Source organism: Epinephelus fuscoguttatus, linkage group LG24 (assembly GCF_011397635.1).
Source record: "Epinephelus fuscoguttatus linkage group LG24, E.fuscoguttatus.final_Chr_v1".
In the NCBI taxonomy this organism is placed as follows: Eukaryota; Metazoa; Chordata; class Actinopteri; order Perciformes; family Serranidae; genus Epinephelus; species Epinephelus fuscoguttatus.
This window is the reverse complement of record NC_064775.1, coordinates 15,319,509-15,336,912: the sequence shown is the minus strand read 5'-3', so window position 1 is coordinate 15,336,912 and position 17,404 is coordinate 15,319,509. Positions and strand designations below refer to the sequence as shown.

General features: G+C 41.1%; 1 protein-coding gene across 4 annotated transcripts in view; it reads left to right on the top strand.

The window, feature by feature from the left end:
- The window catches only part of LOC125885191 (protein FAM184A-like), a 70,500-nt gene that overhangs the window by 30,674 nt on the left and 22,422 nt on the right, over nt 1-17,404 (top strand). For all 4 annotated transcript variants that reach the window (XM_049570722.1, XM_049570721.1, XM_049570719.1 and 1 more), the window contains 6 exons: nt 2,353-2,475; nt 3,508-3,669; nt 8,484-8,605; nt 8,925-9,075; nt 15,028-15,142; nt 15,467-15,564. In XM_049570722.1, the coding sequence (XP_049426679.1) occupies nt 2,353-2,475; nt 3,508-3,669; nt 8,484-8,605; nt 8,925-9,075; nt 15,028-15,142; nt 15,467-15,564 (771 nt within the window). The remainder of the gene's footprint in view (nt 1-2,352; nt 2,476-3,507; nt 3,670-8,483; nt 8,606-8,924; nt 9,076-15,027; nt 15,143-15,466; nt 15,565-17,404) is intronic.

Genomic DNA, 17,404 nt, shown 5'->3' with positions numbered 1-17,404 from the left:
TGCTCGTGCTGTATTAATTCATAATTCACCACAGTCTACCTAAGGCCAAATGAGACAGCAGCAGGATAGAGGCTTTGCAGTCATATCCCTAATCTCCCGTCTGATGACTGCTCTTCTGTCGATGTACATTAATTAATTAATTCATCTGGTGGGTTTGTTTTCCAGATGGAGGAAACTATGACACATGAATCTTTGTCTTTAGCTGTTGTCTTCACTCTCTGACATCAGTATCGTACGTAGCCAGGGTTAGCGTTAAAGAAGCAGGCAGGAGTACCAAGACAGAAGCTAAGCAATATGATGCTGTGGATGGAGCAGCAGCAAAACGTATTCTAACCACTTAAAAAGATCAATATCAGCTATAGTGTACGCTATATTTGGAGTATTTTTATCGCTTCGCCTTGCAGTCAGGTGGCCCTTTCCGATAGGGAACTAAAGCCATATCTAGGCCCTCTTTAAAGCCACCAGACTCCACCGACAAAAACAGTAATTTTAGCTTGCTAGACACAGGAGCTGCTGCTTTACCACTGCCTCGATTGGATAATTTGTTTGTGTGACTGTGTTGAATCTAAATGAACCTTACACTAAACACCAAACACTGAACAACCAAAGTTACACAATAAGACAACCAAACTAACTGATTGATGCAGCACTAAACCAGCAACTCCTGTGTTCAGCGATGTTGAATTACTGTTTTTCTCAATGGAGTCTGGTGGCTTTGAAGAGAGCACTTTAAGAACTTCAGTTTCCCATCGGAAAACAATGTCTAACAGCGAAAATATTCTTAACATGTCCCGCTAGAAGTGTGTGGTGTACTTACCTGCAGAGACTCTGCCCTCTGCCTGCCTTTTTTCTTTTTATTTCTGTGCTCTGGATGTTTATGGGCCTGCACCCCCACAGTGCTCAGATGGAGGTTGGGACTTCATAAAAAGGTCACAACCAGGTTCCAAAGCCAAAGCAGCAGGCATGAAAAAAAACATCACACAAATATAGTGAGGCAAAGTGCTTAACGTGTCAAGCACAACTTGGAGAAGGACTCACGAAGCAGTTTTTATCATGTAATACAGTTTAAAGCTTTAAGTCTTTATCTATGTTTTTTATCGGTGGGTTTTTATTGTCAGTGTTTTTTATTTCAGCATTGGCTGATTAGCAATCTCCATGTTCTTATGGGTGAATAAATTAAACCTTGAACCTTGTGGAAGGCTCGAGGCAGCATGGTAACAGGCACATCTACTGTAGTTGGGTTAAAGAAAGAGGATTACTGGTTGGTTCCCATGTGGATAACATAAGATGGGTGGTTGCTTTATAGTTTCCTCACGTCATATTAGGATGGGAGGTGAAGCTCGGAAAGATTCTCATTGTTCCGTGTTTCACACCGTCAGTAATTTACACTGTACAGAAAATATGGATGGGATCACTTTGTGGCTCATTTAGTGAATAAAAATCTGAAAAATCAAAGTACGTTGGTGCCAAAATCTTGTAATTCCAGTATTTATAATCAGTCCTTCATTTGCAGTGATCATATATAAGCACATTAAAGAGACAGCTGCTGCAGACACTTTATGGCCTATCCGTGCTGTATAGATATTTTCATATTAAGCAGCTCTACTAGCATTTATTTAAGGTTGCATGATGATCAGAGCTGTTCATGTGGGGGTAAGAAATGTTGTGCGTTTACTGAATTAGTATTACTTAAGCAGATGTTCAGCATATAAAGGGAAATCACTGTGAAATTTAAAGAGTTTGAACTCAGTCTGACCACCAGGAATCTGCCTCTGAGGATGCTGTTCATCCAGCAGTACTGTACTAAACAACTGCTTCAAGTTCAACACACACAACACAGCGATGGTTGTGTTCCATAAAACCTTTCCACTGTTGATACCAGTGCTGGGAATTAATAGCAAACCAAGAAGTAGAAAGAGCGTTTCATGAGAGAAATTCAGAGTGGCCCAGAAAGGATTTGGTGCTGTGGTTTGAAGGATTATAGAAACCGGTTGGTCGGATGAGATGGCCTTTTAAGTTTAAATGACAACTCACGTGTCCTTCCTCCATTCAGTAGCCATGCTTCACACTCAACAACTGCCACGACTCCATATTACGGCACAAATGGGATTTACAGTGGCTTCTTAACTCCGCTCCTTTTTTAGACATTATACTTTCACTAGGAAATACTGCAGAAACCAAAAGACAGAGCTGCCAGGCCGTCATAGTAAACATGCACCAGTAATTTGTCTTTTCAGGCATTAAAATAATTTAATATTTGAATATAAAGTTTCTAGAGTATATCTCACTAATTAGTGAGTTTCTTATTGTCTTTCCTTTCATCCTCTTTCTCTTGCTCCTCCTTCTCTCCAGAAAATGAGTCAGGAGTTTGAGATTAAGCGTCTGTCATTGGAGGAGCAGCGCGACCGCCTTCAGCAGCAGCTCGACAACTTGAAAGAGGAGCTCTCAGCCAAGCTCAATATGGCCAATCAGGAGGTATGGTCGCTAAAGGACGACTCCGTCTGCTTTCTTTTCTGGGTTTTACAAAGGGAAACGGCCAATTATTTGGTAGCAGAAGCAGTGATGTAGGGCTACTAATATTGATTATAACTTAAAGGGATAGTTCAGATTTTTTGAAGTGGGGTTGTATGAGGTACTTATCCATAGTCAGTGTATTACCAACAGTTGATGGCGATCGGCACCCTCTGAGTTTAGAGAAGCAGACAGTTGTACAACCACAGAAGCTAAGCAATGTACTGCTGTGGATTATTTTTTTTTTAAGATTTTGATGATTAATTAAGATATAAACTCAAAAAAAAATCTCACAGAATAAGGGCACAGTGAAGACCTGAACGCAAACTGTATTCACAGAGCCTTCACTCTCTGTGAAACAGCCTCATCTGGCACTACAAAAGTACGCAGTTAAAACAACTAAACAGTTATTAGAGCAATGGCCAATCATCAGAGAGAAGAAAACACTGAGTTTGTCAAGAAAAGAAGCTCATTAGGAATGTATGATTGTTAGAATAAATAAAAAATACACAATACAGACAGATTTGTATAAAAAATTAGAAAAATATCATATATTTTACAGAAACTTCATGCAGTTATTGCATTCACATGTTCTGTGCTGTTATTGTTATGCCTTTAAGACAATATGAAATATCCATAAAACATGTCGCTTAGTCAGGGGTTCCATCGAAAATGGATCTGTTGAGGAAAAAGCTTGGGATTGGGTTAGAGGAATATAACTAATTTGGATAATCTATAACACACAGTTCCCAACAGAGGCTTGGCTCAGTCATGAAGAGGCATGCCAAGTGGTCTAGTGGGTTTATATGTAGCATGACACGTGGTAAATGGTTTTTGAAGGGCTTTGAAAAATAGCGTTTTGACACTAAATACTGCGACTGATATTTGTATGTCTGGATTTGAATGCATAAGGAAAACTATTGGGGAGCTATGGACTGACGTAACTAACGAATCTTTGAATGACGATGTGATAACCCCCTCTGTTGATCTCTTCAGGTGTCCCACCTCCAGGAGCTGGTGAGGGAGGGAGAGCAGAACATGAGTTCAGCTCAGACACAGATCAGCTGTCTGAGGGAAACTCAGGAGAAGCTCAAGATAGAGCTTGACGCTACGAGAGCCCGGGTCCGAGAGACTAGCAACCTGCTAACTGACCTACAGGTGAGGAAAATAATGAGGATGAAACCAAGAGGATTTAGAGTGTCAATACAGGAATTGCTTTATTTTACAGCTTCATAAATTCTATAAAACTCCGTCATTTGTCGGTAATTAACGAGAAAATATGAAGGTCCTTTTACCCCAAGGGAAGACTCATCTATTATTTATTTATATTAGGATACTTTAATCTCCATATAGGTTGATTTGTAGACTTGCCTCTAGACAAATTTCACGTTTTTGCATATTCAGCTGAAACAATGTCTCAATTAGCGCGAAAGCTTTATTGGAATTATTTAATTAGAAACATACCAGTTGAACTCTACTTTACGTACTATTAGTTGTGAATCATACAGCTCTTTCTAGGAAACAAACACGGACAAGATACTTTATCTCTGTCAAAAAACACAAAGATTATTGTGCTTGTCTTTTACAAATGGCTCTGCTATTACAGACAGTCACTCATGACACCGATAAACCAAACGAGGGAGTATCTTCTCAGACGTTTATATCCAGAAAAATCAGCAATAAAGTTCAGTCACAGTTTAGAAAACTGGAGGTGTTACTGTAATTTCTCAGATATGTATAATCTTCTTGTTCCCTGCCGGTGGGAAGAGCAAAGTGTTCCTGCAGGGGTCCAGCTGGTCGGTGCTGACCTTGGCTATGAATCATTGCAGTGCTTTTGAAGATGTGCCTGTTTGTGAGACTGTGTTTTTGTTTTGCTGCTTATTCACTCCTGTTTTATCGTATAAAGAATCAAGGTCAGGCCCTACATATAATGAGAGTCCATAACCTGCTGTGTCAAGTACAGTCAGACAAACCAAACACTGGCTCCTGATAGGGTCATTTGAATTTTTGTGTTTTTGCGTCAGCCACCTTAGTTCTCCCACATGCTTTGCACATGGGAGAAGTTCCAGTTGGTCGCAGTCTGCAACCTCAGCCACTTAATCCTACAAACTGGACCTTTAAAAAATAGTCCTTGTGTGAAATCTGTTTCAGTGAGGCGTCACGTCACAATCCCACCACTCCTGACTGTGACTCTGTATCCACACACACCTCCATATAGTACAGTTGTAGCAGCCATCCTCCTCCTCCTCCTCCTCCTCCTCGTTACAATCTGCTCAAGTTTTATTGGCTTTCTCTGTTCATCAACTTATACATGAAATCGTAAACGCTAACTTCAGTGGCCTTAATGTTTGTGTAGCCAAGTCAGCCACTCGTGCAGCTGGTTTTCACCTGTCCCTGCATGTCTGACAGTTTCTACTACGTGAACATTGATGGGCAGAGAACCACGCTGTAGAGGTCAGTTTTAGATACACTGCCGCCTACAGTTTGAGAGAATGCTGGTTTGAAGCAAAGGAGAAACCGCTCAGAGTATAAAAGATCCAAATGTCTCCTCGTCACGATCCTTTGTCAGCTCACGTCAGAGCGGAAAGCATAACTGACGCTTTAGAAAGAAAGACGGGAAGAAAGGATGGAGAGATGGGGGAGAGGAAGAACATTTTGTATGCAGGAAATGAGATTTAACTGGGAAATAAGTGCGTACTGAAGGCCAGCTGTGAGATAATGATGATGAGGCTATTTTGAGTTGAGTGGTCCTGTGTTTGAAAAGAGCCCCGCTGGTAAGGAAGAGTGTAGAGAGAGACAGGAAGAGAGACTGTTTTTTTAATGTTATTATTAGTCATATAATTAATTGTTGTCGGGAAATTAAATCAATGCAAAATAATAAAAGAAAAAAGCAAAAGTGGTTGAAATGTAAATAAAACGATTGAAATGAATTGAATGTAACTCAGTCAACAACAACATGCACAAAGATGAAGTTCATATATAAATGAGTGGAAAAAGTCACAGCTGGTGGAAACTGGCACATAAAATCAGTGAATACAAAATGCCTAATAAAAGAGGAGTGATAATTAGATGAAATTGCAGAGCGGTGCTCTTTGCTTTCCCACCAGAGCCCGGCTTCTATAAAAAGAGGAGATTTGGTTTGTGTGCAAAGGCCTAACACAGGATTGTATCTTGTGTTCTCACTGAGCACATTGCAGGAGAGACACAAGCAGGGAGCCAGCTGATCCCTGCTTCACACTGAATTGAGACCAGCTATTGTTTAGCAGCGTAGGAACTGTTATAGCTTAGTTGCTTATTACATCATAAAAAGACAGAAAAAGACCCTTAGAAAGTTCAGCTAAAGGTTTGTCAGTTTATAGTATGAAATTATAAAAAATTAAAGGCCCCCTCCAGTGACAATCAACCTTGTTAACACGACCATATGATGTTTTTACACGCTACCATGAGTACTACTACTACTACTATGAGTGAAATGAGCGCTCAGTGCTATGGCGAAGCATCGACAATGGCAGTCTCCCGAATGCAGATTCAGGCTGGATCCTCACTAACTATGTTTACATTTAAAACTTTGCCACATATATGCCCGGCATCTACAATACTCTGGTGCTTCCAAACCCCTAAAATGGACCTTTGAAAACGCTGCTGACCCCGTTTCAGTTTGAAAACTCCGGGGTTGCGTTTCAGTGTGAATGGACAGAAACTGAGACTTTTGAAAACAATAATGCAGACACCCATTTTGTCATGACGTGTCAAGCCAAAACATTATCCCTACAACTAACTTACATAACTTTCTTGTGTGGTTAACTTCAGCTTGGCTTCCTCCAGAGAGGGATAATGTTCCTGTAATCCTGCTGTATTTGCTTTGTAATGATCTGTTTTCTGCTGCCTTGACCACCTTATACTCGTGTTATTTTCAGTAGCAGTTTTACTTTGTCATTGATCCAAGGAAAGAAATCTCTGCTCTTACTTTTTGGCATCTGCTATATTTTATGTAACTAAGCAACCACAGAGTACGCAACGTAATGCTCATGTGTACGGAGATCCTTTTCATTTTAAAACACCATTTTAAAATGAAAATGTGTTAGTGTTGATATGTCCTCAGACAGCCATGGTTCGTTACGTCACAAACCAAAGGAACTATCTTTGCAGGGTGGGGCTTTCCATATCATTAGCAACACATTATTACCTGTTTGGTAACGTAGTCATGCCAAAACCATGATATCCATTACTGTTTACAAGCAAAGGTTTGTCTGTTCAGCAGGTACACTCATTATATCTGTACATACTATATGAGTTTAAGGTGTAGAGTTACATCTAAGCCTTTTCAAGCCATGAAGAGACTTTTTTTCATAGAAAAAAACCTGTCAATATGTAGTTTTATTTTATGTGCATTAACAGAAATGAGTTTTTAGGGTTTAATCGATGTCTGGAGAGGAACTAACAGATTATTTCCTCACAAAGCAATATTATGGTGTCTATTTTTTGCTGTTAAGAGCATTAATTGTTTAAAAAAAATAGTATTTGGTTATTTAATTGTATACAGTAAATACAAATAAGTACAATAAATGACCCAATACACACTACATGCTGTGTTAATATATTACACTATCCTAGTATCACATTTAATTACAGTATTTTTTTTTATTGCACTCACTATTAAGCAGCAGTGTAAAGTAGCTCAGTTGTTGTACTTAAGTGCACATTTGAGATACTTGTACTTTACTTGAGTTTTTCCATTTTATGCTACTTTATACTTTCACTCTACGACAAGTTAGAGGGAAATACTGTACTTTTTTTTACCATTATTATTATTGTTATTCTTAATAAAGAGCAAGAATTCCAAAATATGAATACAAATTTCTCGGGACCCCTCAGATTTATCTGGTGACCCTTTGGATGGCCCCGACCCACAGGTTGGGAACTACTGGACTAAACTACCTAGCTGTATATAAAGTTAAAAGTAGCTCCACCTCGACCAGCTGCAACAACAAAATGCTGCTTACACATACTAAAAAAATATACTTATAATCTAATAACGCCATATTTAAGTATATATCACTCACAGGTGCCACAGGCTATTTTATAGTCTGTCATACTGTGTGACACTCTGCAGGTTTTCTGCCTTCAGACATAAGATGTGTTCATATGATTCAGTCTAGATGCATGTCACAGTACATTGAAATAATCAATACTACTATGATGAAATTGCAGGGCTCAGTTACAGTGAAATGTGACTCATCTCCACTGAGTGTTTTTTTTTGTCTTTAATACTGATGAGACCATTAGTCACTTTATCTGAGAGATCCAGCCCAGCATGGACCAAACTGGGCCCCAAATATCCAAACCCCCAGATAACTTGTGCAGCAGCCCTAAAACCTGCCAGAGAACAATATCAGGGATATTTTCCCAACATATTCAGATGCATTTAAATGGAAGCTGTTGTCTCGAATACAACTTCCTGAACATTTGAGTCTGGATTTAACCACTCGGGCACTTTACCAGGAAGCTGAACAAAAGAGCTTTTAGGTCCTTTAATGAAGTCATCAGCAGATAAACCCTGGAGCCTCCTCAGCAGCAGGAAACGGCTGACCTGGTGAAGTTAGTTTCTGCCTCGGAACCAGCACATTATAAATGCCCTGTAGCCCTGTAGCCGTGGCATTATAAATAGATGTGGAGGTGGGCATTATGAGTCATCCACCGTTCAGCTATTGAAATGCTGCATCTGGTCAGGGACGGCAATTTGGGAAGATTTCGGTACTTTTAGTAGCTTCACATTGTTATTGTTAATGAGTCAGCACTCTAAATACATACACCACACACATTTTATACTGAGTTAATGACACACTTCAGTCCTGATCACGCAAAAAATGTTTGAAATTTTGAGATCACGTAAGAATAAAATCTCTGACTGGAACACATTTGCTTGGATGACACAATAAATGAAAAATTTGTGCACCTGTTTGTGTCTGCAGGAGGAGATCGAGACGCAGAGACAGCAGCATGAAGCCAGAGTGATGTCCATCAGAACAGAAGAGAAACAGAAGATGGACAAGATGGCAGACGACTTGGACCAGAAATGGAGAGACGCACTGCGGTAAATAAAAAAAAGCAGCCCTCATGTGTTTCACTCCCTGTCAGCCTGTCAGTGTCACATTCTCATGTTTTGCTCTACCCATTTGTTTCCTCATCCATCTCTGTCATCTCTCGCCCCCTCTGCTTCACAATCACACTTGTTATTATCATAACAAGTTGCCAAAGCACTCATGGATATTAATAAGAGCGAATTGGAAATGAACACCAGCGGAAGCAAGTTTATGGAGGCATACAATATTTACAGACATGCTTTAGCAGGACAAAATGAAGCAGAACGGGCACAAATGCAATGAGGTTTAATTTGACCAAACTCTCTGTAGGGAGGAGGTGCGCCTGTTAAAGGAGGAGTTGACCGAGGAGTATGAAGCGGACAAACAGGCGGCGCTGACTCAGCTCTCCCAGCAGAAAGAACTGGAGATGATGGCGGCAAGAGAGGGCTGGCAGAGGAAGGTGGAAGACCTGCTGGAACAGGTAAAGCACACGTGCCCACACTGCAGAACCCACAACATAAGGAGCACATGCACGTCATGCTGCGACCAGCACAGCTTGATGTGCGTGCTAAATTAGTAGCATCACACACACCTGGCACTGAGCAGGTGTACAGTCTGTTACCAGCACACACAGTATCTGGTATTAGAGGGCGATGTGTACATATCTTTATTTGGGTTTTTACAGCAATTGTAATTATTTAGCTTTTACTTCAGAATTTCTGTCTTCTATTGAGGAAAAGCTTTTGAAAAACATTTTTAACACCTAATCAATGGACCAAGGATAAGGTTTAATTAAGACCCGCAAAAGGGTTTCACCTTGAAAAGCATGCAGGAATACTGAAGCGGATGGCATACAATCAAGAATTTAAACCTTCCGGCCTACATGTGCAGTTTATGCAGTGGACACATAAAGGTGTAACACCTTTCTGCACTATATTCATTCATTCATTCATTCATTTTTATTTAGGTGTCATGGCCCTCTGGCCCATCCCACATGGGATCACAAAACACTGTCATTCCACACACATCTTCCAGTCTTGCAGCTACAAAACAAAACATATGGAAAAGGATAGGAAAAGAAACGAGATGATATGGCACACAGCGGCGTACTGCTGTGGATGGGGGCCTCAGCCAAAAAAACCCCACGAAACCTAAACAATATCAGTTTAAGTGTACGCTATGTGTGGAACATTTTCACTGCTTTACCTCACACACTAACTGATCGAGGCAGCCGTAGACCAGCAAATGGCTGTTTCTGTCAGTGGACTCTGGTGGCTTTGAGATAACAGCTTCAACTCCCTGTTGGAGAAGGCTGTCTAATGGAAAGGTAAAACTGTAAAGAATATTATCACTAAAACTCGTTCTTGTATGTGGGCCTTTTAATATTTGTAATGTTGGGGTTTTCTAGGAGGGTTAATGTGAGCTAACAGAATATTGATCTTGGGGACGTACAGCAGGACCCTGACAACATATATACACACCCGGATGATATTTGGGAGGGTCAGGCTCGGACTGCCAACATAATGCGATATTTTGCGACTCTGAAATTGAAATTTATACAGCGGGGTTCTCAGGGACAGGATGAAAGCTGGAGGCAGTGTGGTAAATCAATAGCAGCCCACTTTCATACATTTTGAGGCTGCCCTCAGATCCATTCATATTGGCATGAGATCGCCAAAGAAAGAAATAAAAATCAATTTTACAATAGAATTTGATTGCTCTTTTGTGACATTATACCTGGGCATAATCCAGACGGGCTCATGGCCCAGGATGAATATCTTTATAAAGTACTTTTGGGTAGAGAAAGCCATCACACAGAAGTGGCTGCAGGCATCAAAGGACAACTGGATCATAAGTGTCAACGAATACACAAAAATGAACTACATACTGTAAGGGATGTAACCCACTGCTCTGTGGCAAAGTGTGGCTCATACCAACACCAATAAGAAAATATATTTTGGGCAACAAAATGTTCAGTTTAAATCTGATTCGGCCCTTGCTTTGATCGAAACGGGGACATCCACAACCCTGACCTTTCCCCCTGCACCCACTTTGGGAGTCACTTTGATGGACTGCTCCGCTCGTTAAGGCCTGGAGACGGCCTGGAGCACAAAATGTCTCTGTCCGAGGAGAGATACAACTCCATCTCACACACGCGCGTGCTCTCACAGGCTTTGCTGCCTCTGACTGTGTCTGTGAACGTGATTTACAGCGATGCCATAAACAACCACTTCACCTGCTTTACAATTCACATAATTCCCACAACAACAATAAATCGGCCTGAAAAGACTAAAGGATTTAACTTCGCTTCCTGTGCTATTTTGGTCCAATTTCTCTCTTCTTCGCCCGGAGAGTGATGCAGAATGCAAAACACAGCTTTTGTTTTTTTAATGAGTTTTTCCCCAAAGCCTGTGTCTCTCCTCGTACACACAGCTGTACATACACATACATAGGCACTTCATGCATACACACACTGAAGACGCAGATCTGAAGAGCGTGTGTGCGCAACATGCGTTTGAAATTAGGAGTCAAGTTCTCCTCATAGCTACAAACAGTGGAGAATTTTTCTGATGGGAGTGAAAGTGGAAATTAGAATTAAAGCTCAGTCGCAACAGAGAGCCATTTGAGTTTGGGTTTAAAGCTCAGACGCTTGTCTACTTATACTCATGGACCCGTCCGCGCTGAGCATACTGCCTCTGGGTAATTCAGAGCTCAGCTGAGTCACAGCTGAAACCTGAAAGAGGCTCGTCCTGATTTTGCCAAGACGCCAGTGGCCTCAGATAAACAGTTTCTGACAGGCTGGAGGCAGCAACCACCAATGCCAGCTTGGCAACTTTTCAGACGCCCTCAACGCCCAGATACGGAAGAGACGAAGCTCAAGGCAAAATGCCATGAAACTAAAGGAAACTTTGAAGGAAATCATCATGTTTGTTGTTTGACACAAAGTCAGACAAGAGAAACATTATTGGTTTTGGCCAAGTTGAAATTTATTATTTAAAGAAGATTAAGATTTAGCCGGGATATCAGCAAACTGACAGAAACATCTGACATACTGGACACTATAGACGTTAACTCTGATGTCGACGATGTCATATACAGCCACAGAATGTATATAAAGATGGAGGACATGTCTCCACTTACCCCCACTCTACAGAAGTGGAGCCAAATTATCCGGGATATTTTTGCTGCTATCTTGCTCTGGTGATGTCATTTGGAGCCAGAGTCTGTGCAGTAGCTGCAGTAGTGCAGCAGCGTGATAAAAACTACCTTAAATGAAAGAAACCATCTTTGGGAAAAATTTATTTGACGTATACTTTTCCATAAGTACGTTTACCTATTGGCAAGTAAAAAAAATCAGTCAATCAGTATCAAAATTGTCCAATTTTGTTTTTTATTTTAAACATAGCTATTGTTACTGGCCCAGAATTTATCACTCTGTGCATCCCTAAAATTACTTGCCTCTGTGGTTTTGAGGCAAAGTCCATGTATCTGTGCTGCTCTGTGATGGACCACTGATCTGGCCGCAGTGTTGGACAGCAATTAATCTGCAGATTAATGTCTTAATTAGCTGATTAATCATTTGGTCTGCAAAATGTCAGAAATTAAAAAAATAATTCCCCCTGTAGTTTCCCAGTGCCAACAGTTCAAAACCCCCAAATTATAGATTTACTATCACATTAAAAATGGTAATTCAGAAGGTTATTTAAGCTTTAGCCAGGACAGGGAGGAGCAGGAGGAGGAGGAAGAGGAGGTGGCACTTAGAAAATAATTTCATAAAGGCTTGTGCAGTGAGCGCTATCTGAATTTCTTATATCAGTTTTGGTAACTAAACATGCTGCGTTTTAAACTGATCACGCAGAGTGGCTGAAAATAAACATCAAACAGTGTCACAGACCAAATACCTAAGGAGCTTACGCTGTGTGTGCATACATGTCTCCGTGTTTGTCTGCGTCTGTGATCTCTGCATGTGTTTCTCTCAAAACAAAGGTTTTGTGTGCTGTGATGTGCTTTTAAATTTTTATGTCCTTTGGTTGTGTGTGCTTCGCTCGATGTCTGACACAGCCCTCTGAGTCCTGTGTGTTTTAGTGTGTGCTATAGAGAGAATCACTGTGTATACGTGGTATCATACCACACACATCATTTTCATCAAAGTCTCGACAAGAAAGAGAAAAAACATGGTCTCCAAAATGTTAAACTATTCCTGTGAAGGCAGCATTAACATGAGACATCAGCTGGGAAAACATTTTTCATGGTTTTATCTCAAACTCGAAGGACAGTAGATAATAAAAGAGTCTTTCTCAGGTATAGCCACATCATACCTTATGCATATACCTCATGCATCCCTCAATACTGGCATGCATCCATGTGCATGATATAAATGTTCCCATAGATGGGACTGTCCAGGAAAAGGCTGTTGTGAAGACAAATGGACTCAGGTAGAACTGAAGTGATCTGCCATGTATTGACCTACTTTCAGCTCCAGCGAAACACCAGCAGCACTGGAGGCTCAGAGACTCACACTCCCCTCAGATACACTCCGACACTTCACTTCACATTTAAAGCGTTGAGCAGCTCTGTTTCTGTTCACACACGATCCATGATTGAGACTAACAGCTGTCAAAGTGACAACAGGAAGTCTCTGCTGTGATGGATGAGTTATCAGCTGTAATATAATCATTTTTAGAGGCATTTTTGTACAGCAGATTTTTTCTTTTTACCTGTTGTCTGTTATTATACATTTCTCATGTCTGCCTCCCTACACTGCTTGTACGTACACTGCAAGCTAAATGTGCTGCTACCTGGTGGCTACGTTTTTGTTAAGTCCTGACCACATGTCGGTGAAGATTCTCAGTCATCCAGGTCATGGATGACTAGCTTGCTTCCAGTCCAGGTGCCTACGATATAGCACTTATGAGTCCTGACCACACTTTTGCGCTGGCATTGGCTGGAGGCTATACACCCACTAACATCCCAAACACAGCAAAATAAGAGGAAATTAAGAAAACACCAGGCCCCCAGGAACAGAGCCAGGCTCATACCATGGACTGGGTTTGTCACTTGATGCCGTTGGGCCCAAAAAGACTTTTTCTCACAAACTGACATTGTAAAAGAGACGTCTGTGAATCAGTGGATACTTTTTTTGACCAAATTACTTGTTTCACTATCGGGATCACACACAGGAGTCCATTTACAATTAGGACTCCTGTGTCTGTCATTACCGGATCAAACCACACATCAGCCTCTCGCATTTGATAGACAACCTCACATACAGTTTCAGAGGAAGGGAAATTATTTACTGAATATATTAAAGCCCCACTAAGAAGTGTGTTGTATATATGTGTGTGGGTGAGTGTGCGTGTGCAATCCTTATCTATAATGACTTCTCTTTCATTAAGATGTTTTCATTACCGGGTTGTAGCCCCAGGCTGCTTTGTGTGCGTGTGTCGACACAAGAGTGTGTTTAATTAAAACATCAAGGGTTAGAGACAGGTGCCGCAGGTTGTTTAAGGTATTCCCACTTTGTTAGTCCTGTGTGTCCAGTTATTTTTCTGTCGGTGTAAAAATGATCCATTTAAACAGACATGTAGTGGATACAGGATGTGAGGATATACCGTAGAGGTCATCCCTCAGTCTTTTTAAATCCATATCCACTGTTGAACCCCATAAACTTCATTCCAGCCCTGCTCCTCATCCTCTCATTTTAAATCCATCTTACCTTGCAGCCACTAATGTAGTACTTCTGCAGCACTAAATCCCGCCGGGGATTTAACAGCCGGAGCTTGAGGAAGAGTGGCGTGCGGAGGGGCCAGAGCCGTCAGTCTGGCCCCTAATAGTTCCAATATCTCCTCAAAACAAAACGGTTTTGTGTGCTGTGATGGGGCTTATGCTAGTTGACTTTATGTCCTTTGGTTGTGTGTGCTGTCGCTCGATGTCTGACAAGCTGTCGGCCTAATCTCCAACCACAGCTCTGTGTTTGGCTTATATCCATGTGTCGATACCACCACCAGTGAGTACTTGTCAAAAAGATCTCGACTAAAGTCAAAACAATCTGTGGGAAACATATTTTTATACGAGGATTAAAGACGACACGACTCAGGAGGAAACACAAAGAAAGAGCAAAGATAGTTTTAATGTTGACCTAATTAAATGTTTGCAGTAAGTTGAGCAAGTTGTTCATTTCCTGGAGATATATATTTCTCAAATGTCCAAGGCTTTTTGCTCTAAAGAAGACATTTAATGTGACATTGCTGCACAGAAAGAAAGCCAGTAATTACTGTTTTTATCCTCAGTGCAGGGCCAAACTGACCTGTCCACATTTTCTTTTACAGTCCGTCCGTCCATTTCTTTACATACGGTCAATGACTGCTTTGCCCTTCAGTATAAACGCCACTAATTATATCTGCTTCTCTTGGTATTTGTCTTCTCTGTCCAGATCTCTCTGTTGAAACAGTCCCTGGAGCTGCAGTTGTCTCAGTCCCAGGCGTCACTCCAGCAGCTGCAGTCTCAGTTCAACCAGGAGAGGGAACTGCTGAGCCAACAGCTGAAAGGTGAGCTGGTCTATATGACGCTTTCCTCCATGAAATTTTCATTTTTCACACGGCACATTTGATAATATTTATCGCTACTGTTAGCAGTTTAATATGAACGATAAAAGACTCCCTGATCACTGATTATTCTCCCACAGCTGCAACGTGCACGCGGCACGAGATCAGGTCATGGTTGCTCCTAGCATGATGGAAAACGATGATGTCTTGCAATTAAATAGAAAATTAAGGATGGGTTGGAATAAAAATGCATCACTCAAGTTTCAGCATTTTTGTGTTTGTGCAAGATTGAGGATTTCATGTCGATGCTTGTGTGCGTGTTTGCAGAGATGCAGAGAGAACATCAGAGGAGAGAGCATCGATTACAGGAGGCTCACTGCTGTGCCCTGAGCACCATGGAGGAGGCCAGACAACACCAGATAAGGGTAGGAGTCACCCACACACACACACACACACACACACACACACATCATGCATGAATGTAAGTATATGTGCAATCTTTTACTTGGGATTGGGCATGTTTACTGCAGTCCTTGAATAAAACTGAATCAAAATCAGATGCCACAATCAAAATATGCGTTTGACCCAGCGCGATGGAACCACCATCGCTACTGGTTCTGGCACCTTAAAGGAATACTTCACCCCACAAATAAACATTTGTATATCAGTTACTCACCCCTTGTTATATTGAATTTGTGACAAAAACTTTGCTTTGCACGCATGCCTCCACGGTGAATCCAAAAACATTCAACATTCTTTCGTCAAAAACTGAAGTCATAAGGGTCCCCGTTTAACAGCAGTGAAACTACATTAAAATATCTGTAAACAAACTCTCACACAACTCATGCAGTATAATCTAAAGCCTACTTCAGACCAATGATTCGCAATGAGACGAATCCATTTTAGAACATTGCAGAGAAAAGTTGCAGGTGTGAACTGATCGGTCAGAGCTCGACTCAAACCAGCTGATGGTGTCACCTGCAACATGTAAAGCACATCACCTGTTTCAACAGCCAATCCCCCTATACTGAAGTCCTCTGGTCATGTCTAAATGACAATAGATGCCGTGTTTGCTTGCTGCGGCAGGCGTTCCATCCCCACCAAGCCCTCTATTTCCGTCCTCAGGGTGAGCCGGTGTCAGATGGTGGGTTGCTGCTACTGCTCGCTGTATATGCTTGTGCCCCTCACACACACATCCTCATTGACTGATTAATTGGCACATTAACATGAATACAGTCCATCTGATACTTGTTTTGTTTCTGTTTTTCACCATTTCATCACTACTACAAATGTAACTGTAGCCAGTATCTCACTATCACTGTCCTCATTCATATTTTAAGAAGCTACAAATTATATTCAGCCACAGAATAAACCTGAAAAGCTGGAAATCAGAACAGAAGTAGTGGCAGAGAGATGATACACCGTCTCATCTAGTCTCATCGCTGTGAACCTGCAGGTTTTTAGAAAGTTGCAGAATGGGACATCTCAAGTAGTTGCCTGTTTTGTCTTACTTGTCGTCTCGTAGCGAATCTTTGATCTGAACTGGGCTTTAGTCTTCTTTATCCTCATATGCTCAGTACCTCCCAAACAGAGAGACAGCTTTTTCTGACAAGAAATAGAACAGAAAGTGAAACTTCTCTTCAAAGCCAGACTCCATTGACAAAAACAGTAATTCTGCCTCAACACACAACACAGGAGCTGCTGGTCTACTTCTGCCTTATCAGTTAGTTTGTTTGTGTTATTGTGTGACTTTGCTGAATCCAAACTAACCCTTTAAAACACCAAAGTCACAAAATAACACAAACAAACTAAATGATTAAAGCAGTAGTAGACCAGCACCTCCCGTGTTCAGCGAGGTAAAATTAAGTTTTTGTCAATGGAGTCAATGGAATTACTCAATTTATCAAGAATTTTCTCAGTTTTTGGATTCTTCATTTAGTGTAGAAACATTTCAGGAAATCAACATAACAAGGGATAAGTAATTAATATACATATAAGTTGTCATTCATGGGGTGAAGTATTCCTTGAAGTTCAGGCAGAATTAGCTCAGAATGCACTCACATGTATGTGTGTGTGTGTGTGTGTATATATATATATATATATATATATATATATATGTGCCTGTACACCTGCTTTTCAGAACAAAAATGTGCTACTGCTGCTGCTGTACCTATTTTTTCACTGTTTTCACCTGCCGTCTGTGATCAGCAAAAGCCCCCAAAATAGTGTTTCTGGTGCGAGCTGAGATCCTCAGTATGAGCACTG